This window comes from Astyanax mexicanus, chromosome 14 (genome assembly GCF_023375975.1).
Source record: "Astyanax mexicanus isolate ESR-SI-001 chromosome 14, AstMex3_surface, whole genome shotgun sequence".
Lineage (NCBI taxonomy): Eukaryota > Metazoa > Chordata > Actinopteri > Characiformes > Acestrorhamphidae > Astyanax > Astyanax mexicanus.
Genome location: NC_064421.1, coordinates 34427494 through 34451648, shown reverse-complemented (window position 1 = coordinate 34451648; position 24155 = coordinate 34427494). Strand labels below are relative to the sequence as shown.

General features: G+C 39.7%; 1 protein-coding gene across 1 annotated transcript; it reads left to right on the top strand.

Annotated features, from left to right (window-relative positions):
* The first annotated feature begins 11445 nt into the window (after positions 1 to 11445).
* Positions 11446 to 19598, top strand: LOC103027561 (procathepsin L-like). The gene is made up of 9 exons (XM_015603051.3): positions 11446 to 11531; positions 13158 to 13258; positions 14612 to 14754; positions 14907 to 15107; positions 17279 to 17470; positions 17933 to 18098; positions 18180 to 18294; positions 19084 to 19185; positions 19365 to 19598. The coding sequence occupies exons 2-8, from the start codon at positions 13159 to 13161 to the stop codon at positions 19181 to 19183; spliced, it is 1017 nt and encodes a 338-aa protein (XP_015458537.2). The 5' UTR covers positions 11446 to 11531; position 13158; the 3' UTR covers positions 19184 to 19185; positions 19365 to 19598.
* The last annotated feature ends 4557 nt before the right edge of the window (positions 19599 to 24155 follow it).

Below are 24155 nucleotides of genomic sequence, written 5' to 3'. Positions count from 1 at the left end.
CACCAGAGACCACCATCCTCTCTCTTTTAAAATAAATGTAAAAGTGTTGTTTCCAACTTTAACTATAATAAACTTTCAGCATAAAAAAGTGTTCAGTTGTTAATTTCCAGGTTCATCCAAACACATTTAACACATTTATTTAGGCCTACATGCATACATCATCCAACAGCAGTACATGACCATAGGTACAAAAGTTTTTTTTTTTTTTTGTAATTTACATATACCTTTATGGACACACAAAACATCTCTTCTCCAAATATGTCGACTTCCAATTATTGCAGATACACACACACACACACTATTTACATGTTTTAAAATCTAGTTTTTGTTCCTCCTCCGGCCTGTACATGTGTAAAAATGTTGTTTATAATAACTAATATTCACAAGTTTGTTACTACTACATTAATTTGAATGGTTTCAGTGGTATCCATTTTCTCTGAATCCAGAGTTTCTGAGCTGGTCCAAAACTGGTTAAAAAACATCACTGCACCAGCATATCTTATAAACTTTACAAATAGGGCAAAAAAAGGGAAAGAAGCTTAATGGACAACCGGTAAACTACCAGACATATAGGGTTAACATTTCATAATAACCCCCTTCAGACTCTTACTGTACCATGTTTGGAAACGTTAAATGTAAGAATGTTAAAACATCTTCAGAATAATGCAGTGAATAAATCATATTTACACAACATTCACAGCACAGTTTAGCTCAACTGTTTCCAGACAGTAAACAATCAGTAAAGCTGTATGAGAGGAAACCAGAGGCAAACAGATCAGACTGGGTAAGACAGAGATGAGACAAACCAAAGGGTCAAAAACTAAAACAGGAATTCTTAATCTGGGGTTTGCGATTCCCAAGGAGGTCCTGATATAATCCCTTGGAGACATAAAAGTGATCACAATTAAGGATATTTTCTCCACAAAATGTGTGGGAAATCATATTGAGAAAAGCTTAAGAGTCTTTAAGTGAATCAGACAGAGCGTCTCATGCACATTGTGGGTCTGCCATGACCAGGTTTGGTAAAAATTAAGCTCTTTTTAGTACTGGAAATAGAAATGCAAAATGCATTTCCTAAAATGTGCAGATGTTTAAGAACCTCAGGAATAAAAAAGAGCAAACCAGAAACACGAGCACACAAAGAACACATGAGTACACTGAGAGGAAATACAGGAAGGAGACACACGGTATTAAACTACAACAGTAGGCAACACTTAAAATAACACACAAATAAATAGAGCCCATATCAACAGTTAATTTACCAAAACAGGTAGGTGTTATTCTTCATTCTATGTTAACTTTGTTGCTGAATGCACTCAACCCCTCACAGCACTGCTGCTAAATTTTGTAAAAAAAATTACTTTCGGGTTGGGGAATTGGAGATGAGGTGTGTGGGTTAGTGGTGATCATCCAACATCCTGACCTTACTAATGTGTATCTCGTTTCTTGAGTGCTATCAAATCCTTACAACAATGTTCCAAAATTTAGTAGCAAAAAGAGTGATGGCTACATCAGGCTGTCCAGGAACAAGAGTAATGTGTAGAAGCTGTCTTCTGTTTTTTCTTTCTGTGGTTTAAAGGTACACTTCATTAAAAAAAACATATTTAATGTAAAAATGTTAACAATTGAGGTTCACTGTGCCTGACCTGTGGATACATGAGCCTGCAGGAGAGAGAGCTCCTCTACTGTAATGAGAACCCATTTACATTTGGAAAATAAATATATGTAAATGTATGAAAAATGGTTAACATTAATTTATCCTTAATGTACTGCAACTGTTTAAAATACATTTGCATTTTGAAAATAAGCAATATATATACAATACATTTTAAATGTATGCCACATATAAATAAATATATGACCATTTTTCTCGTTTTGTTATGGGTTAACAAAGCCTTCCAATGCTATACTGCTGCCTGCCTGTAGATGCTGATGGTTTGTTGGTCAGTCTGCTTCAGTTCTCCAGTAGTTCCTGTTTTATTCCCCCAATGTTAAAACAACTTAGCCAGTTAACATGGCTTTACATGTAATTAAAAAGTAGTTGTTGTCTTCATTTTGTCACGTGTCCCTTACACTGTGTCAAAATTCCTTGATGAATGAACAAATAGAATTTTTTTAAATAACCTGAAATAAACTCTTTTAAATTGGCTTCTATTGAAAGTTAAGAAGATTTTATCTCTCTCTTGTAGTTGCTGTTTTGAAGATGTTTTTCATTGGCCAGCAACAAAAGAACCAAGTCACTTGTGTTTTTTCTTTAGTATGTTTATCTATCTGTATGGTAGAGTGCAGTAAGTAGCGCTCTGTACTTAATTCAGCTACTTTTATCAGCAGCACATAATCCATTACCACCAGTGACTGGTGACTCACCAGTGAATTCATGTTATACATTCCCATACCATAACCCTGCCACCATCATGTTTAACAGATCATGTGATATGCTTCAGGTCATAAATGCTTCCTTTTTTTTCTTCTTTCCCAAAAGAGAAGGTGGTCTTGATTCAGATCCAAATGAACTCTGAAGTTTTTCTTTTGTGGTGAGAACACCCAATCTCAATGCGACCCAACTATCAAACATCAAACGTAAATTGCTGTTCAAATGCTGTTTAATCTAATTTGTTACCCAGATATTTATGACAGTTACTAAATAATGCCAGCTCTGCTGCTCCATGCTTTGTTTTTGATCATGTGGTGTTGTGCTGTTAGTCGCATCAATAGACACTTTGCACAAAGTCCTTTGCAGTTTTTTGGTAAAGTGAGTGTGCTCACATTAGTGTTTATATGTCAAAATTATATATAACTTTGTATAAATAGGTGTGTAAATAGTTTCCTTTTATGTTAAAGATTTAAAGGGTTGCGTGTGATTGTTTTAGTAGAATGTATGGCTATTGTACTTTCATTGTGGTCAGAAAAACAATTAATACTGTGTTAGTCAAGCCTGCTCTAGCGCCTTTGAACCTGAAGGTGGCAGTAGACGGCGGCAGCTACGTATTAGCTATGCTGGTTCAGTGGGTGAGCTAGCTACACTTTTAAATGTATTTCTCCCATTAAATGATAGTTTTGTCTCAAAGCTGACCTGTTTATATTAATTTACTCACATGTAATATTAAACTGTTCTAATTGTTTTATATACAGCCTGCAGTATCTTAGTTTTGTATATATGAACATTTAGTATTCAGAGCTACAATCCCCAAGTTTATTTTCCTCACTAATTTATTGCTACAAGTACTCTTTGTAATGTAGATACTGTATGTTATAATATTATATATTTTATATACCATATATGTTGATATATATATACTTATACTAATTTATTGGGTAATTGGACATGTAAAATATGTAATGTGAATTTGTTTCATTTTATTTTACAGTTTTGTGAATTTGTAAATGACATTTTTATATATATAAAATACATTGTGTATATGCAATGACCGGGAGATAGACACAGATATTTGGTGCAAATGAGTATTTTTTGATAAATCAGAACTGCAGAGGACTAAGTCAAGTTGAGAGCTGTCTCTTCATTTCTCCCCTGTTTTACAGGAACATATCTGGCCATAGGACCTGTTTTACGATACCTGTTACAGTAAGTCTAATGTAAGTGTAAAATGCTTTACCAAGCCAGCAAATGCTAGTGCAGCACTACCTTCACTTAGGAGTGTTTGGGCTTGTTCTCAATCAGCATTCTCATTACATTTATTTTATAGTCTGCACAAAGTCCAGATATCTTTTAAAACATTATTGTATCTTCTTTTAATCATCACCACAGCTGCAACTAATACTTTTGCTCTCTCTCTCTCTCTCTCTCTCTCTCTCTCTCTCTCTCTCTCTCTCTCTCTCTCTCTCTCTCTCTCTCATAGTTTGTACTTTGTAGATTTACCAATAAAATATCAATAAATGTGAGCAGCAGCATCTTTTTAAGCATTTTTCAACTTCAAAATGCATTATTTCCTGTTATGAACTCAGTAATGTTGTGCGAAGGTAATAATAAAAGGCAGGTCTGGATATTTTAAATGTGTACATTGTAGGTAGAGGAAATGGTCTAATAAGATCAGTTGGGTGCATCACTAATTTTTGTGAACTGCCATGTAATGACAGTGATTACACTCTTAGTGACATCTCCAATCTCCACATTTTTGAAGGAGTCTACATGGATATTAAAATATGTGGGTATTACAAGTGTATACATCATGTTTGGTCACAAAGTGACACAAATGTGATTGTGTTACTTTTACAGCATATATAGAGCGTAACTCACTCTAACTTATGACCTGTCATTATGATTTCATGTATCTGGCTATAATAATTCTGTGACAATGGAAATTTGATCTGAACTGTGATAGGGTAATAAAAGGGGGGCACCCTCGGTGGGCATGTGTGTATCAGTAAGTATGCTTACATTTTTTTCCTTATATCTTTTTTTAAACTTTTGTAATTATTTTATTTTTGGCCAAATAATAATTTGGATGAACTCTCTACACTAATAAAAGTGTAATAAAAGGTACAGTGAACACAGTGTTGCCAGGTTTGCTGTTTTCCCGCCAAATTGGACAGGTGACGTCCAATGGTACTTTCTTTAGTTTTAGTTTAGAGCCATGACCCTGTCACACATTCTATTCACAGCTTTTCAGAGCAGTCTGGATGATGGTCAGAGCTGCTGCGAGGTGTTAACGTTTGCCCTTACAAAAAACAGCTGCAGTTTTTTTTTCATGGGTGGACCTTCACACAGTGATCACACTTTAAGAGGCAGTAAAAGGCAGTAAAAGGCACTGCAAAGGCAGTAAAATGCAGTTTTGGACCAGAAAATACGGCTTAAATACTGCAATGAATTTAGATTTACCGAAGTTCAAAAACAGCAATACTGCAATAATAATGCGTTTATTTCATTGCAATGTTTTTAATGGATCTATAATTTAAACAGGCACATAGTATTGAAACTACTACTTCAGTACTGCAGCAACTACATAACTGTGGTATTCACCAAAATATACGTACAGTACATGTGAATAGAATGTTATAATAAAGAATAAGGGTATAGAACACTTCAAAATTAGTTCAAACTAATGTGTTCTCAATTTCTCACTCAGGCTAATTATTTTTTAAAGCTTTTTAGCTAGTGGCTAAAAAGTAGTCAAAAGAATTCAGACCATTGCAAAATTAAATTCAGAACAGTGTTCCAGAAACACAAATGTTTAAATGTCAGTTAAAAGTTTGGCAACTGATGATATCTGTTACGTAGGTGAGGGGATGGACAAAAGTGCAGAATAATTACTTTATTTATTAAACAAACTAAAACAAACTGACAAACAAACAAAATAAACCAAAGTTTCACTGAATATAAACAGAAAATAAACACGGGTAAACGCAAGACAAAAATACAAGACTGAAATAACTAAAATAACAAAGATGAGAATAAAGTATAAATCAAGACTAAGAAACCAGTAACTCTAGAAACAAAAACCAACCTGACAGACACACAGCAAGGAATCACACAAACCTGATCACAGACAGCAAACAAACTAACAAAAGACTAGACAAAGAAGGCTTTAAACAAAGGGGCTTATATACACATGGAGGGAACAGGAAACTGGAAACACCTGAGGATCAATCAAGAGGGGGCGGGGTTACAAATCACTAATGACAGGGTGGGGCTAGGGCGGAGACAGGACCAAAACACAACAGTAGCACATGGCTGGGAAACATGACAGGAAAACAGAGGGGCAGGAGCACAATAGACCAGGAGAGGGAGACACAACGAGACAGACACGGGCTAAACTGTGACATTACCCCCCCTCAACGGCGCCACTACCAGAGGCGCCGAGAGAGAGGGAACAGAAAAACAAGACAAGGCTAGACAAGACCAGAGAAAGAACACAGGGGCAGGAACTGAGACAGGAGACTAGACAGGAGAAACATACTGGGACTGGAATGGAGACTGGGGAGGCGGAAAAAACAGAGACTGGACAGGGGACGAGAACTGAGACTGGACAGAGGGCTGTACATTGGGCAGGGATGCAGAAAGGGCAGGGGACATGAACAAAGACTGGACAGGGGACGGAGACTGGACGAAAGACTGGACAGGGGACGGAGACTGGACGAAAGACTGGACAGGGGACGGAGACTGGACGAAAGACTGGACAGGGGACGGAGACTGGACGAAAGACTGGACAGGGGACGGAGACTGGACGAAAGACTGGACAGGGGACGGAGACTGGACGAAAGACTGGACAGGGGACGGAGACTGGACGAAAGACTGGACAGGGGACCGAGACTGGACGAAAGACTGGACAGGGGACCGAGACTGGACGAAAGACTGGACAGGGGACCGAGACTGGACGAAAGACTGGACAGGGGACCGAGACTGGACGAAAGACTGGACAGGGGACCGAGACTGGACGAAAGACTGGACAGGGGACCGAGACTGGACGAAAGACTGGACAGAGGACCGAGACTGGACAGGGGGCTGGACGTTAGACTGGGACAGAGACTGGACTGTGGAGAAGAACATAGACTGGGCTAGGGGCTTAGACTGGACAGAGGACTTGGGCTGGACAAACTGGGTCTGGACAAGACAGGGCGATGGAACCGGGACAAATACACTTACTGGGACTGACACAAATACGGTGACAGGGATGGGAACAGAAAAACCACCGGGGACAGGAATGGGAACAAAGACAGACACTGGGACCAGGACAGGGAGAGACATGGGAACAAACAAAACTTGGGGATGCCCAGGACTGGCTAAAGTCTGTGGGGTAGTTAGAGGGGCCAGCCTGGGCACAGTTCTTGGGCAGAGGTCCGGGGGCCTTGGGGCCGGCCTAGGAGCCCGTGACCTGGGAGCAGGCCTGGGGATAGGCCGGGGGGCATACAAAGTTCTGGGAGTGGGCACAGGGTCAGAGGCGGCCGGAGCCGCGGGCACAGGGTCAGAGGCGGCCGGAGCCGCGGGCACAGGGTCAGAGGCGGCCGGAGCCGCGGGCACAGGGTCAGAGGCGGCCGGAGCCGCGGGCACAGGGTCAGAGGCGGCCGGAGCCGCGGGCACAGGGTCAGAGGCGGCCGGAGCCGCGGGCACAGGGTCAGAGGCGGCCGGAGCCGCGGGCACAGGGTCAGAGGCGGCCGGAGCCGCGGGCACAGGGTCAGAGGCGGCCGGAGCCGCGGGCACAGGGTCAGAGGCGGCCGGAGCCGCGGGCACAGGGTCAGAGGCGGCCGGAGCCGCGGGCACAGGGTCAGAGGCGGCCGGAGCCGCGGGCACAGGGTCAGAGGCGGCCGGAGCCGCGGGCACAGGGTCAGAGGCGGCCGGAGCCGCGGGCACAGGGTCAGTGGGTACCACAAGAGTGGCAGGCACTGCTTGCACTGGAGCAAGTTCTGTAGCAGCTGGAGCTGAGGCAGCAGGTGCTGGAGCTGGAGCTGAGGCAGCAGGTGCTGGAGCTGGGGCTGAGGCAGCAGGTGCTGGAGCTGGGGCTGAGGCAGCAGGTGCTGGAGCTGGGGCTGAGGCAGCAGGTGCTGGAGCTGGGGCTGAGGCAGCAGGTGCTGGAGCTGGGGCTGAGGCAGCAGGTGCTGGAGCTGAGGCTGAGGCAGCAGGTGCTGGAGCTGAGGCTGAGGCAGCAGGTGCTGGAGCTGAGGCTGAGGCAGCAGGTGCTGGAGCTGAGGCTGAGGCAGCAGGTGCTGGAGCTGAGGCTGAGGCAGCAGGTGCTGGAGCTGAGGCTGAGGCAGCAGGTGCTGGAGCTGAGGCTGAGGCAGCAGGTGCTGGAGCTGAGGCTGGAGCGGCGGAAGCTGCTGGTGCTTGAGCTGGAGCGGCGGAAGCTGCTGGTGCTTGAGCTGGCGCGGCGGGTGCGGCTTGAGCAGGCGCGGCGGGTGCGGCTTGAGCAGGCGCGGCGGGTGCGGCTTGAGCAGGCGCGGCGGGTGCGGCTTGAGCAGGCGCGGCGGGTGCGGCTTGAGCAGGCGCGGCGGGTGCGGCTTGAGCAGGCGCGGCGGGTGCGGCTTGAGCAGGCGCGGCGGGTGCGGCTTGAGCAGGCACAGGAGCAGAGGCGGGTAGCCCAGGCACACAAACTGGGGTGGCAGTGGTCAGCGCAGAATCAGAGGCGGCGGAAGCCGCGGGTAGTGCTGGATCAGGGGAGGATGGATCACCTACAAGGGAGGTACTGTGCAGGTACTCTTCAAGTACTTTGAGTGCCACAAAAGTCCAGCAATCCTCTCCCAAATCCTCCCTACCTCTGCGTATATATTCTGCTATGTCCATATTTAGGTCTAGTCTTATGTTACGTAGGTGAGGGGATGGACAAAAGTGCAGAATAATTACTTTATTTATTAAACAAACTAAAACAAAACTGACAAACAAACAAAATAAACCAAAGTTTCACTGAATATAAACAGAAAATAAACACGGGTAAACGCAAGACAAAAATACAAGACTGAAATAACTAAAATAACAAAGATGAGAATAAAGTATAAATCAAGACTAAGAAACCAGTAACTCTAGAAACAAAAACCAACCTGACAGACACACAGCAAGGACTCACACAAACCTGATCACAGACAGCAAACAAACTAACAAAAGACTAGACAAAGAAGGCTTTAAACAAAGGGGCTTATATACACATGGAGGGAACAGGAAACTGGAAACACCTGAGGATCAATCAAGAGGGGGCGGGGTTACAAATCACTAATGACAGGGTGGGGCTAGGGCGGAGACAGGACCAAAACACAACAGTAGCACATGGCTGGGAAACATGACAGGAAAACAGAGGGGCAGGAGCACAATAGACCAGGAGAGGGAGACACAACGAGACAGACACGGGCTAAACTGTGACAATATCACAACTAGTCTTTAAATGTAAATTGATAAATTACACAATTTAATACATACTGTAAATTAAAATCTTTTCTCATAATACCAAGCATGCATATATATATATTTTTTTTAATAGAGTAATTATAAGAATAGTGCATATTTTGGTAATGAACATATATTACATAAACAGAACCATTTGTAAAAACAGAACATGTATAATTACAATCAACCATGTAATATACATATCAAACAATATATATAAATATCAGAATAAATATACAAATATCAGAATAATCAGAATTTTTCTTAAAAATGAGATCAATAAAACATTAACGTCCACAATCATCCACTTTGTTTCTGCACTCACTGTCTTTACTGAGCATATAGAAGAGATTTGTAGTTCTAAAAATACAGAATGTATTCCAGTATCTGTTTCACTACATACTTTATTATCCTCCTTTTCCCCTGTTCTTTAATGATCAGGATCCTACAGGATAGACCCCCACAGAGCAGTAATTATTTGAGTGGTGGGTCATGATGCTCAGCACTGACGCTGACGTGAGGGTGGTGTGTTTGTATTTTCAATTTTACTCATATGCTATAATGCCAATACTGCAGTTTTACCAACTGAACATTTTCACAGCAAGAACAAAACTGCAGTTCTGAATAAGTTATCCAGTTCTGCTTCTTTCAGCAATGCAGTCTACAAACTGCAGTAACTTAATTTTGTCTATAAAATTAAAACTGCATTATATTGTAATATACTAATATATGCTCTTAATTTATAAAACATATGCTCTTAATTTATAAAAAAAATATGCTCTTAATTTATAAAAAATTCTATTATTTTTAGTGAGGGTCTGTTTTGGTCTGAATGTGGTGTGTGTCACACCCTTGCCCTGTTTTCCCTGTGTTTCTCGCCTTCCCGTGTGTTCCCCAGTAATTTTCTATTCAAGTATTTGTAGCTCCGCCCTCTTGTTACCAGTTTCCCCAGGTGTTCGTAGTTTCGTGTGTGTGTTTTCTGTGTATATGTAGCCCTGGTGTTTCAGTCTGTGTTCGTCTGTCTTTGCAACGTCCCCTGTTGTTTTGTCGTTCCACTGTTCATCCTGTTTATTGCTCCTTGTTTATTTCTTGTTTATTCCGTTGTTTATTCCGTTGTTTATGATCCTTGCCCTGTTTAGTTTATTCGATCTTGTTTAAGTTCCTAGTCTCTCGTTTGTTTTGTTTTGGTCTGTTCCCTTGCTTGTTTCTTTGTTTACTTGTTTATTCATTTAATAAAGCCCCCTTACTAGTGATGGGATGTTCGGCTCTATTTTGAGATGCGGCTCTTATGGCTCTTCTTACTGTGGAGAGGCAGCTCTTTCGGCTCCCAAACGGCTCCCCATATATATTTTTTACATTAATTTATAATAGCTTGAACCTAATTTTATAACATTTTGTTTCATTATTGACATTTTTAAGCACTTGTGACGAGTAAAAAAGCTGCATAACAAAGTGGACAAACTTTTTTTTCAGTGTTTCCCTGTCACGTAATTGAAAGCTGCGTGTGATTGGTCAGATGTTTGGAGCACACGCTTGACATGCGGACAGTGGAGACATGTCTGTAAGAGTGTTTGGATGTTGATTGTTGGGCTCTGTGTGTTGATGCTGCTCGTTCGGGTGGTGCGTGACAGCTGTGGTTGTGACCTAACATGAACTGGGATTGTGGTCGTTCTGGTCACCATTCTGCTGTTTAAACGCTTGTAGGTAATTGGCTTCATTCGCCGGGTGCGTCTAAGCGCAATAAGCATGCGATAAGCCTAAATAAAGAGCTTTCATTTGTGGATTCTTCCTCCAATTCTACTTCCTGCTGATCAAATTTGAATTGCAATTCAACTTCCTGTTTGCAATCTCAGTTTAAACTTAAGAACTTAATTGGAATTTCACAATTCAGTCTGAATTTTATACCACCCTGCTACACACTGTGATATGTTGTAATAACAGAATTAGGAAAACCCAGATCTGTTCCAGATTCACAGTTTATCGTTTTTAATCACATGACAATGCAACAAACATAACTTCGATTTGATGAAGGTCGCAAAGCCTTTCTGCTACTCTAGCTATTCTACCATGATAATCTATATACCAAATGGAGGGTAGGAATAACCTAGGATAATTCTGTATATCATATAACTAGACTGTATTAACATTTGTGTCTAGTAATATCCATTCCCACCAGCTGGTCTTTAAAGCATCAGGTGCGTCTGTCTAATCCTCAAACAGCAGAATGCTTAAATCTGCTATATATTAAGCAACAACTAGTCAGTCTGTGTACTAAACTTGAACATGAGCTTTGGGTTTTTGGGTTTTTTAAGCATATTAGTAGTTGAGAAAGAACTCTTCTTTATAGTTAGTCTGGAATTTTGTTTAGGGCCCCAAATGCCTTGAAATAGCTCTGCTTGTGCTATATAATATGATCTGGAAACGAGTATCTGCTAAGTGTGGGGTGAGCGTTGGTTGGTGAGCAGTTTGTGGTGTAAAGTGCTTGGTGAGCAGGGTGTGGTGTGAAGTTTGTAGTGTAAAATGAATAGTGAGTAGTTTGTAGTGTAAAGTATGTGGTGAGCAGTTTCACTGGAATCTAAAATACAAGGAAAGCTTTATGAGGTTAGGCCTGTATAAAAGGCCACTGTTGAGGGCAAATATTCACATTACTGACCATCACTTCACTTCATCCTACAGAGGGCCAAGGCCATACCAGGGCATACGGGTAAGCAGTAAACACACACACTGCTAATTTCACACAAACCAAACATTACTGATGCTTTAAAAGTTCATTTGAACTTTTTGTTAACTCTGAACTCTGACCTACAGCACAAATTCATAATCCTGATACAGCTCAACATTTTGCAGAAAAGTAAGACATTTAGGCCTGTCACGATAATTACACAATCCACTTATTGTACAATACACTGGGCATGAAAAAGTTTGGGAACCACTGATATTTTTCATTATTTTCCTTCATAAATCATTGGTTGTTCGGATCAGGAATTTCAGTTAAATATATCGTATAGCAGATGAACACAGTGATATTTGAGAAGTGAAATGAAGTTTATAAATGTAGGCACCCCAACAGTAAAATGACTTCAATATTTACTAGATCCACCTGTTATTTTTGCAGAAATAACAGCCTCTAAATGCGTCTTATAGCTTCCAATGAGAGTCTGGCTTCTGTTTGAAGGTATTTTGGATCATTCTTCTTTATAAAACGTCTCCAGTTCAGTCAGGTTTGATGGTTTTAGAGCATGAACTGCCCTCTTTAAATCACACCACAGATTTTCAATAATTTTCAGGTCTGGGGACTGAGATGATCATTCCAATACATTGTACAGGATCCTTTGCATGAATGCTTTAGTAGATTTGAGCAGTGTTCAGGGTCGTTGTCTTGTTGAAGTATCCAGCCCCGACTCAACTTCAACTTTCTCACTGATTCTTAAACTGGTTCTTCTGTGCCAGTTTAAGTGTGTGCTTTAGCATACCTTAAGCGAGTGTGCTGCAAAGTGCCCTCTCCTTGTGCACAACAATGCACAGTGACTTCATCTGCAGCAGGATGATGATCTTTGGTCTTTGAAGCTGGTCTGTGGGTTAACTATAAACTGTTCTCACCACCCTTCTCCTCTGATTATCTAAGACTTTTCTTGTTCGGCCACTTCAGGCCTTAACTAGAACTGTGCCTGTGATCTTCCATTTCCTCACTATGTTGCACCTGCCTAATTTTGTTTAAAGAATTTTTGCACACTTTCTGTAAATCCTATCTTCATTTCACTTCTTAAATATCACTGTGTTCATCTGCAATATCATATCTTTAACTGAAATTGTTGATCTGAACAACCAATGATTTATAAAAAAACAATCATGAAAATTATCTGGGGTGCCCAAACTTTTTCATACCACTGTAAATCACTAAGATCGTTCATTATCAGGAAACTAACTTGAGTAATGTTTAATAATAGTTTAGCTAAGTTCAAATAATAATTAGTTAAGACATTACTTAACCATTTAACAATAATTTTTATTACTGTTTATTAGTACATTTTTTGGGGTTTCATAATGTATGCCCTGGGGAAGAATCTCTCACTATCTTTAATAAACTCCTGAAGACAGAGCTCTTCAAAGAGTACCTACTTTCCTAACACCTCTAACACACTAACTACTTCTAACCTCATTTCCTTCTTCCCCTCCTTCACTTCTCTATCATATTATTCCCTTTGACCTCCTTTAGGCTCTATCTAAAGATGTTTTTACCTTCTATTACTTTTGTACTTCCCTAAGACGCTTTGGACAATAGCGTCTCCCAAATGTAATGTAATGTAATGTAATGTAATGTAACTTACAGAATGAGGGTGGTACTCGCTGTCGCCGCCCTTGTGGCCATGGCCGTTGCCGCCATTGTCTCTCAGGAGGAGCTGGAATTTCATAACTGGAAACAGGAGCATGGTGAGATAATGCATTACAGATAGTTCCCCAAAACAAACCTTAACCCCTTAAAATGCCTTGTCATATATTCAGGCTACAGGATTAGGTGATACAAAACCCTTTTTTTCTGCAAAAAAATATCTTATTTACATTCTGAAAATTTGAGGGATTTGAAATATTCTACAGGACACTTGAAGATGGTGCCTGTTCACTCTCTACTCCACTTAATAATTTCAGATCAGTAACAGGAATCAAACCCAAATTCTGCAAGCTTGAAAATAGACGTAAAAACTAGACAGCCTGTTAAGGGGTTAACTTTTTAACACATCTTTACTTTATTCCAATAAATCTCCATCAAACAAAATTCCACCTCCATCTATCCAGCCCTTCTGTTCCACCTCAGAATGAGCTTTTGTGATTGTCAGATAACTGATTAAGAATGCTGTAAACCATAATATCTGCTTTACTCTGCAACACCTTCAGTGTGTTCAAAAACTACCTGCAGATCTGTTAGCCAATCATTTCCGAAATCCTCAATGACACTAAAACAGCCTAAACAGGAACACCAGAACACTTTTGTCACACACAAAAAAATGCAGAATTAATGACAGAAAAAATAAATAAACATGAAATAAGACCTTTAAGAGCTCTGTCACTTTTTTTGCAAATAAGCTGTTGTTACTCACACTCATCTGCCTTGCCACTGTCAATAGGTACAGATCCCTCCATCAAACAAAGACTGCTGGCTAACCCTGCTGTGTTATGTTCGAGATTTAACTGATCTAGTAGGGAGGGCTCTAGTGGAGGTTGACGGGTAAGGGGTGGTGCCAGGGTGGTTCTACACTAATTTCCTTATTGTGACAATAGATTAAAAGAGCCATCCAAATGGCTTATGATTTATGGCACCAGAATCTTTTTTTAAATGATTCACAGAAAGCAGACAAATTATTTTTTTTCATGCTTGGAGTGTAGGGGCAATTAAGACCCAAGTGGAAATTTAAATGCACACAAAAAGTGAGTTACATCAGTAAACTTACAAAACTATTTTGAAGGGAATCTTTCTGCCTGTTGTTGATTATCTCTGAAAGCTCTGGACCCTGTTCATCACTCTGCTCTGAGATTTATTTCTGTATGTCCATACAGAAAGCATTACTGTGTTTTATTAGAAAGTGGCATAGTTTTCTTTATCTGTAGAAGAGATTCTTTATCAATGCTAAAAGACATGCACATTGTAATTAAATTGATTTTTCGGTTCTCATTTAAGCATTAGTATACGGAAAGATAAAACAGATAAAAATATACAAATCTGTAAATGATAAATGAATAAATTAATTACTGAATAAATGAATTAATTAATAAAAATGTTTCTCTCAGGTAAGAGTTATGATTCTGAGGAAGAAGAGTCTGAGCGTAAGATGATCTGGCTGAACAATCGTAAGCTGGTCCTGGAGCACAACATGCTGGCTGACCAGGGTCTCAAAAGCTACAGACTCGGCATGAACATATTTGCAGACATGGTGAGACGATACACACACACAGTTCCTCACACATTTCAAATCTCTGTAACATATTCATCCTGTATTATTAATTAGCTCGGTCCCATTTACCTGTTAACAATGTTATTATTTTGAATAAGCTGGAGATTACCGTTCATATCTCTCTCCAACAGGAAAACCAGGAGTTCCAGGCCATGTTTAGCAACTGCGTGGAATCCCTCAATGACACTGACACTGACTCCCTCTGTACCTCTACATTCGTCCCGGAAAAAGAAGGCAGTGCTCTGCCCTGCAGAGTGGACTGGAGGAGGAAGGGCTATGTGACGGACGTGAAGAACCAGAGGAACTGTGGCTCCTGCTGGGCCTTCAGTGCGGTGAGTTTAGATTGTGAAGAACCATATAGTGGTGTCTCAGCTCAGGCCAGCCTAAAGAGAGAGGATTTGTGGAATGGGTTCTCTGTAAGTCTCTCTGTAAGTCTAGGTTGGTCACTGAATCTAATGGGGGGCCGCACTCCTGGTGTGGAGGGTTTGACTGTGTGTTTTTACCATTTGTTGGTGCTGAGCAGACATGGAGGCTGTGTTATCTACCTTTGGTGGGGCAACAGAGGACCATTGATATAGTTACACCCAGAGTGATGATAAACATTCAGAATAAATAATACAATAAACTACAGTAAAATTGTAAAAATACAATAAAATACAGTTATGGGGCATTGCACTAATTAAAAAATGAGGAAACTTTGTGTTTTGAACATTACACAAAAGTATTGGGGTCTTGAGGAGTACCATGTAACTTATATCTCTTTCCTTCCACAGAAGAGGAGCTAGTTAATTAGCTAGTTAGCTAGCTGATTTAGCTTGTTAGCTAATTAATAAATATTTAGAGCTTCTCAGGACCTCAGTGTTTTTTTAATTATTCAAGAAATGACTGAAAGGGTTCTGTCTTACACAAGCTAGCTGGATATGTTGTTAATTTAACACATTCAATCAAATGTTCAAGCATCTGCTTTTACAATTTTATAAAAAAAAAATAAAAAAAAAAACAGAACATCCTTAACCAGAGTAATTGTTCAGTTCTGAAGCTCTGGTGAAGTTCAGGTCAGACAGGTCGAGTGTGCTGTGCCCTGTGCTCCTACACTTGTAGGTTAGCTCTAAAGCTAACAGCTTCTCCAACAGACTTCAGCACATGACGCGTCCACTTCACAGGCAATCCAGAACTCAGAGCTTCAGAACTGTAGAGTTTCCCTCTACAGAATGGTAGGAGCAGATGTATAGATGTTTGGGTGGATGTGTAAATTAGTTTCTTCAACAACATACGGCTCCTTTTATCTGGAAGGCGGTGGATATTAGTTAGCTAGCTAGAGAGCTAGCTCCACACAGCGCTGCTATCTGTGTGTTGTGTGTGAAAGCTGGTTAGGTTTGCTGTAAATAGCTGTAAATAAGGGCAAATAGCCTTTATGATCATTGTTCACAGCAGTAGCTACTTTAGACAACATCTACTTCAAATACGGTACAAACAATAATTATTCTAAGTAAGTTAATCTGTGTGCCACACAGTGGTGGTTGTCCAAGTTGGGTTTGTGGTCAACTATTGTTCAGCACCTCCAGGAACTCCTTCAAGAGACTGGGAAAACTATTCTAGGTGACTCTACCTCATGAAGACACTGAGATAAAAAAAAAACAAAAGTGTGCAGTTCTGTCCTCAAAGATAAATATGGCTACCACTAACTCTTCTAACTTTAGATTATTATATTATATATATTATATAAGTAGAATCTAGTATGCTCTGGTTTATTTAACACTTTTTGTTTACAACATAATTCCACATGTGGATCAGTATAGCCTCAATCTCTTCAATATTACATTTACAATAAAAATAATAAAAACAATAAAAATAACACATTGAATGAGAAGAGGTGTTTCCAAATCTTTGACTGGTACTGTATATATTCTCAGAATTTTAAGCAGTTCAGAACAATTTCAAAAAGTAGGGATACTATTATCACTGGTTATTTTACATCTTACTTTGTTACTTTATTAGTGTGCACACTTCACTGGCTTCTACTATTGACCTGAATCAGGTATATGCCAAATATGTTCCAGCTCCTCCCTACTTGAAGCCACTGGTCAAATACTGACCTGTACCTACAGCCCTTTGTGCTTCCAGTCTGGCTCAGATTGTTTGAACCACCATCTCACTGGATGCATAGAAGATAAGAAGTGTAGTTATTATTCTGTTACTGTCTTCAAGTATCAGCTGAAGAACCGTCTCTATTGAGAGCTTTTAATTGTTATACTACACTGCATTGTCTTGTTTTTGTTCTGCTTCACAGGTTCTACATAATTTACTCACTTCTATGTTCAAGTTCTATGAATTTTGTACCACTAGCAGTATTATTATCAGGGTTATTGTGTGGCTAATTTTTGTAGTATTTCAGCTTGAAGTATCTAGAATCTAGACACAGAGTCAATCAGTAGTAACTTTGTTTGTTGAAGTGAATAAATAAGCGCTTTTGTAGGTTTTGTCAGTAAATGTTTTCTCTCAGACCGGGTCACTAGAGGGTCAGATGTTCCGGAAAACCAGGAGGCTGATATCCCTGAGTGAACAACAGCTGGTTGATTGCTCCCGGTGTTTTGGAAACCATGGCTGTAATGGTGGTTTGGCAATCTGGGCCTTTAATTACATCAGGTCCAGCAAAGGCCTGGAGGCGGATTTTACCTATCCCTATAAGGCCCAGGTGAGACTACACTAATTATATTTTCCCATATCACTTTAAATTCCCTTGCAGCTGGCACTTAGAGGGTGCTAGGGTGCCACCCACACTGATGGACATATATACTTTCCTGTGCTTTTATACACAGTTATATTAGAACATTATGACCACCTCCTTGCTTCTGCATTTACTACAAACATTTTTCGTTGTAAACAACTTATAGTTCAATAATCACAGACTGTATTCCTTCTGTTACTCGCATACTTAATATGCTCCATTCACCCTGTTCTTTAATGGTCAAGATCTCACAGGACAACTACATAGCAGTTATTATATTGGTGTTGTGTCATTCACGAGTAATATATTTACTACAGAAGCACAACATCAACATGCATGATATATTTGGTTAGGGAGAAAATTGTGGAAATGTGAAATTTGAAAAATTCTTTGTTAAAACTTGTTTTCATTATTATTATATTTCATCAGGACAGAAGATGCCACTTTAATCCATGGAAGGTTAGGGCTACCTGTCGTGGCACCGTGTGCCTGCCCAGAGGAAATGAGATAGCACTGAAGATTGCAGTCGCCAGAGTCGGACCCATTTCAGTATCCATAGACGCCTCCAAACACACCTTCCAGCTCTACAAGTCAGGTCAGCTGCATGCTCATAAGGTGGTTGGTGGTTAACGTATTTGCCTCTAATACTAATAGTTGAAATTCTATATGATTACAGGTGTGTATGACGAGCCGCGCTGCAGTAACAATCGCCTGAACCATGCCGTCCTGCTCGTTGGTTATGGTCGAATTCGAAACAGGAACAGAAAGCAATACTGGCTGGTGAAGAACAGGTATACAAAAACACTGATAGAACATCAGACATTAAAAAAAATCCCTTTAACAAAATTACTGACACAGAATAAACATCATAAAATCATGCATGTTGCAGTTAAACAGGGATTCCTGTGCTGGTGTTATGAGTGGATCTGTGGAGCCTATTTTAGTGATTTCTTAGCAAGCTATCTACCCTGCACCACTGGATTTAGGGCATGTCAGTTTGTCTTTGCTTTCGTTATGACAGAAAAAGTAGACCTTGCTCAGCGGGAAATGCACCCAAGTGAATAAAGGCATGCCCTTGCCATTCCTTTTAAAAGCCTGACTCATGGATTGGGATTTTATTTGTGTATCGCTTCTGCGCTTCTCAGCAGAGAAACCTGACAAGCTCGTTCACGCTGTAAAGTAAGCAGGTCGTTCACGGGTATTCTGTTTATTATGGATGTAAAAGTTGGGTTTCTGCGTGGCTGTGTTCGTGTAACCAGCGGGGGTGCTGAGAGCGAGCGCGGCTCACCTGCATTGTCAAGATAGCAATGAATGTCTGAATGGGGACTGTCTAGGCTTTTTACAGTCAGAGCACAATTTTGTTTCCTTTGCTAAGATAGCAACGTGCCAGAAAATTACCTGAACAAAATCTAATTTTGAAAACACCATTCCCATCAGTGTAGATACTATTTAAACAAGGCAGACGCAAGAGGTGAAAATAAACTGTTCACGGGGTGAAAGGCTGCAAAAATTTAACAAAACACTGAAAATACACAAACAAAAAAAGGAACAAACTGAGCTAAGAGTGATCTGTTTTACAGCTGGGGAACTAGGTGGGGTGAGAACGGCTACATAAGGATGTCCAGGAACAAGATGAACCAGTGCGGCATTGCCAAAAGACCTGTTTACCCTCTAGTTTAAAGGTATTTACAGTTTCTACAGAGATCTTTCTACAGAGTGTTTTTTTATTTAACACACAGTTTGTAAATCACAGATAACACCCATAATAATATATATACCATTACTAACATATTTTGTTAGATAACAAAAATAATGTAGTAGTTTATATGTATAAATTCTAATAAATGATATGTTTCTGCAGCTTGGAGAAAAGGCCAAAGGTCTGATCAATCTGAAGTCTTCAGTCTGACTGGAATTTATTTTTCTTATGCAGCAGCTTAAAAGTAAAATATAAAAAGATTACAAAAACAAAAAGCTAATTCTGATTTTTTTTTGTGTTTTTAAAAGAAAATGCAGCATTATTTGTCAGACCATAAGAAGAGACCCTATACTCTTTCAAAAAAACTTTTAAAACTATAATAAACACTTAGCATTCACAAAATGTCTGTATTACGTTTCCATTGTTTCTGATATGTATGTTCTATCTGGTGTCTCTGTGGGATCCAGTGGTATCCTGTGTTCCTCCATCAGAGCAGATGGAGAAACATCATTGCACTGCACCATCTGATTTTATACTTCTAAAATGCGAATGGAAATGTTGAAGATACACCCTGTAAACGCCTAGATAAGGAGCCACATGTAACATGTAGAGTAAATGTTTATAATAATCCTTTTTAGACACTTATTTTATCTTCTTTAGAATCCTGAAAATGGGGAAACAACTCACACCTCTAAAGTTCATAATCAGCCCGGTCCGAGAAGAACTCCAGTGTATTTATAGTCAGTCAGTGGTGGATTGGAACTCAGAACCTCTGCACACCACACTGGTGTCTTTACTGAGTAAACCCAGGTCTAACCTAAGCCTAACTAAGGTGGTCTGTGATTCATTTTGACAGTGTGTTAATTTTACCAGTGTAACTGATCTAGCCTTTATGGTATAGCATTTGGGGTCCAAGAAACTCACAGACTAATCACATTGTAAATATATTGTATATTTTGTTATCAATGTCACTAAAGAAAGTTCGATTTGAGTACGTGGAATTTACACAAGGGAGGTATAAAGCGAGAAATAGAAATAGCAATATGTGAATCAGAGATTTAAATGGTACAAATGGAATGGTAAAAAGGAAAAGTCGACAGTAAAAAGTAAGGCCGAATTCCATTCTTGTGTACCTTTACCCTTTGTTTTCAACTGTAATTATCCCTTTGCAATAGAGTTACAGGGGGAAGGGGTGATATCCTTCCCCTAAGAACTGGGATAACCATTTAAGGTTTTGAGATTTGCCAATGAAAATTAATTAAATAACACTGCTTAATTATCAGGCTACTAGCGGTGGTCCGTAGGTGACCCTAGCAGGCTGATGTGATAGCAGTGGATCTAAAGTTAGCAGCTGCTGGTTAACTAGTAGACTTTAGGGCATTGTATGTCCTTAAAAAGGGGGCACGTGGTGCAGTAATTATTTATTATTGTCCATTTATTCAGATTCCAGTCTCAACTGGTCAACTCAGCAGAGTACAACCAGGCCATACAAACATGGCTGTATGTGTATATGTGTTTGTTTGGTTTATGTAAAATAAAAAAACAGAAATGGCAATTCGAAAATTAACTTAGATAAACATCTCAACAATATGGAGAATTATTCTACTCAGGTTTAAAAAACACAAACAATAGGACATCATAAAATGAGCAATATCAGTTACATTCTGTGTTACATATTTAAACCTCTGGATGGCGCTCTAACACAACAAATAGAGCACAGATACACAAAAATGCTTCCAGCACAACAAAGTGTGCACAAGAATTGAACTAGTGCCTTCATGGCGAACTCGGTGCAATACTACGTGCCAGTGTACGCTATGTAAATGTGGGTATACATTGAATACTACCATGAACACATTACTCTGTACAAGTATCATTATGAACACACACAGCAACACAACTGAAACCTGTTAATACGTTAAACACAAACCGGAGCAGTTCTTAGTATGTCGATAGCTGCAGGTGGAAAGGAATGAAGGTTATTTATGCACACGCACAAGTCTTTAGTTCAATGCATGAATTCCAGCAAGGAATTATTAACAAGTTTTTTTGTTTTCCGTTAACTTTAAATGCTGCTTTAAAGTGTACAGAGGTAAAGGTTCCCCATACCATCAGAGATGCTGCTTTTGAACTTTGCTCTGAGAACAATCCAGGCAGTCCTTTTCCTCTTTTGCCTGGAGGACACGACGTCCATAATCTCCAAAAACAATGTGAAACGTGGACTCCTCAAACCACTGGACACTTTCCACTTTGTGTCAGTCCATCTCAGATGATCTCAGTCTGGAGAAGACGGCGGAGTTTCTGGGTGTTGTTGATGCCTGTGTTTCTCTTTGCATGGCAAAGTTTAACTTGCACTTGTAGATGTAGTGACGAACTGTGTTCACTGAATACTACAATGGCTTCTTTTCAGTGTGAATGTGCTGGTGTGTTTTGAGAGTACTCTGACAAGTAAAACTTTTCCCACAGTCTAAGCAGTGATACCTTTTCTCTCCAGTGTGAATGCGCTTGTGTAGTTGGAGATTAATCTGTTGATTAAAACTCTTTCCACAGTCTGAGCAGTGGTGAGTTTTCTTCTTGCATGAACCCTTCTGGGTTTGTTGGGAAGGGGTATGCAGGGATGTTTGCTGAGCATTGGGGATTTTTGTGACTGATTCCATGTTCCTCACCTCTTCTCGCTTTGGTTGGGTTGATTTTCTGTCAACACTAGGAGCAGGAGAACTGGAACAGCAAATTCAACTCAGTGCTAGTTTGGGGTGCAAAATAAAAATCTGTTATTAACTGGCAACCAAAAATCAGGAATTGAAATATACATGCAAATCCCAGTATTTCACAAAAACGGCTTCCCAGTTCATACTGCTGATTATGTATATGAAAAGCTTTTCAGTTCAACTTACCCATTAATGTGATCAAGTCTCTAATAGGGAGTAGTAAGTGAACCAAAAATTACCCGTCTGGAGTAGTGGGAGCAAAGTCCCGGTAGAGACGAAAAGCAAACCCTACGAACAGTCTGAGATGTCCGACCTGATGTTCCTCAAATGTACCCCAAACATGGGAGGGAAAGCTGAAGAGCTGGTAGATCTCAGAGAACAGCACAAACACAGCAGTCTTATGCTCGCTATAGTTTGTCTAAAACAGTGCAGTTTAATGCGGAGCAAATGCAGCGATGCAGAAAGAGGAGTAAAGAGCTGGAAGAAAAAGAGTGTGAGCGGTGCGATAACAAGAAGTTGGAGCTCGGGAACAGTGTTGGGCACGTTACTTTGAAAAAGTAATTAGTTATAGTTACTAGTTACTTCTGCAAAAAAGTAACTGAGTTATTAACGGAGTTACTTCACTATAAAAGTAACTAGTTACCAGTAACAGTAACTATTGCGTTACTTCGCCCCGTAAAAAATGAACAAAAGAAAATAAATGATGTAATTACTATTATTATTAGAAAAATAAAAAATGAAAATAAACCCAAAATGTTGACAAAAATTTAATCTAACGAATAAAAAAAAATAAGAAACGAAAAACTCCACACGACCAAAGAAAATTACTAAGACTTGTAATACTGAAAATAAAACGGAGAAACCAAAGACGGGTCTGGGGATAAAAATTAAACAAACCAAACCACACTCAAAGGAAAAATATATATAAACAAAACAAAAGAATGGACAAAAACAACAATCCATTATAAACTCATTTAAAACAATCACAAGCTTTCTGCGCATAATAATAAAAGTTTCGGTTAGTTTCAGTTTAAATCATGAAAACAGCTCACCAAAACCTCAACCTATCCTTTATATTTGAAAATATATTTGATTAACTTACAGGTCCTTACTTATTTTTATTTAACTGAACTGCGTTTTATTTTATGTATAGCCTCGCGCTGAATTCAGCTCCGTGCTGTGAAAGAGAGAGAGTGAGAGAGAGAGAGAGAGAGAGAGTGAGAGAGAGAGAGAGAGAGAGAGGCGCAGCGGATTTTGCCTGATTTCTCTTGATTAATTATCAGTACATTTGTTGGCTTGAATGAACATGAATTCTAATACACTTGTCCGACCTTATTTATTAAAACGTTTTTTTTAGAAGAGAGATGTTATTCTGCTCGCAATGCTGCGCCAAGCACCACTTTGCGTGCCTGACATTTGAGAGCGCTGAAGGAGATTTTAATTCATGAATTAATATATTTAATATTTTAATAAATTTGCCCTGGTAATAAGAAACGAATGCTAACATATAGCTTTATAATTATGTGTATTTCAAATGTTTTAAGTTTTATATAATTGAGGGCAGCACCACACCCCAGGGTGACAATGTGCTTTATTTTTCAGATATAAAAGTGAAATTCAGTTAAATAATAGCAAAGTTAAATAAAATAAATTTATGTTCAGTCAAATTTCTTTTCTCTTTTAATTTTCCATTTCAAAAACTACAGCATTTGAGTGAGAAAAAGCATCTGTTGAAATTCTGAAACAGCAGAATGCCTGTCTGCTATATTAAGTTACAGCTATTTAGTCTGTGTACTAAACATAAATATAAATCCTTATAACTGATATAAATAAATATAACTAATAATAATTTATAGTTACTGTGCAGATTTTTAAGTATATTTTATTTTTATAGTTGATAAGGCTGTGGGTGAGGTTTATTTTTCTGTGATGGTATGGGGTATTTTGGAGCGCAGGGCATAGGGTGATCAATTGCACAAAGCTTTTTTCCGCCGCCAAGATAGAAACACGCCAGAAATTTACCTCAACACCAATGATGGTAGTAACGGCGTTACTCTTTTCAGTAAAGAGTAATCTAACTAATTACTTTGACTGTAACTATAACGCCTTTACAATTTCCGACACCCCGTTACTGCACTTTACTTTAGCAGATAAAGGGCCCTATCGTACACCCCGCGCAAGGCGTGTAGCGTGGCGCCTTGCCATCGTACACCCCGTCAACAGTCTATTTTTAGGCCTTGCACGT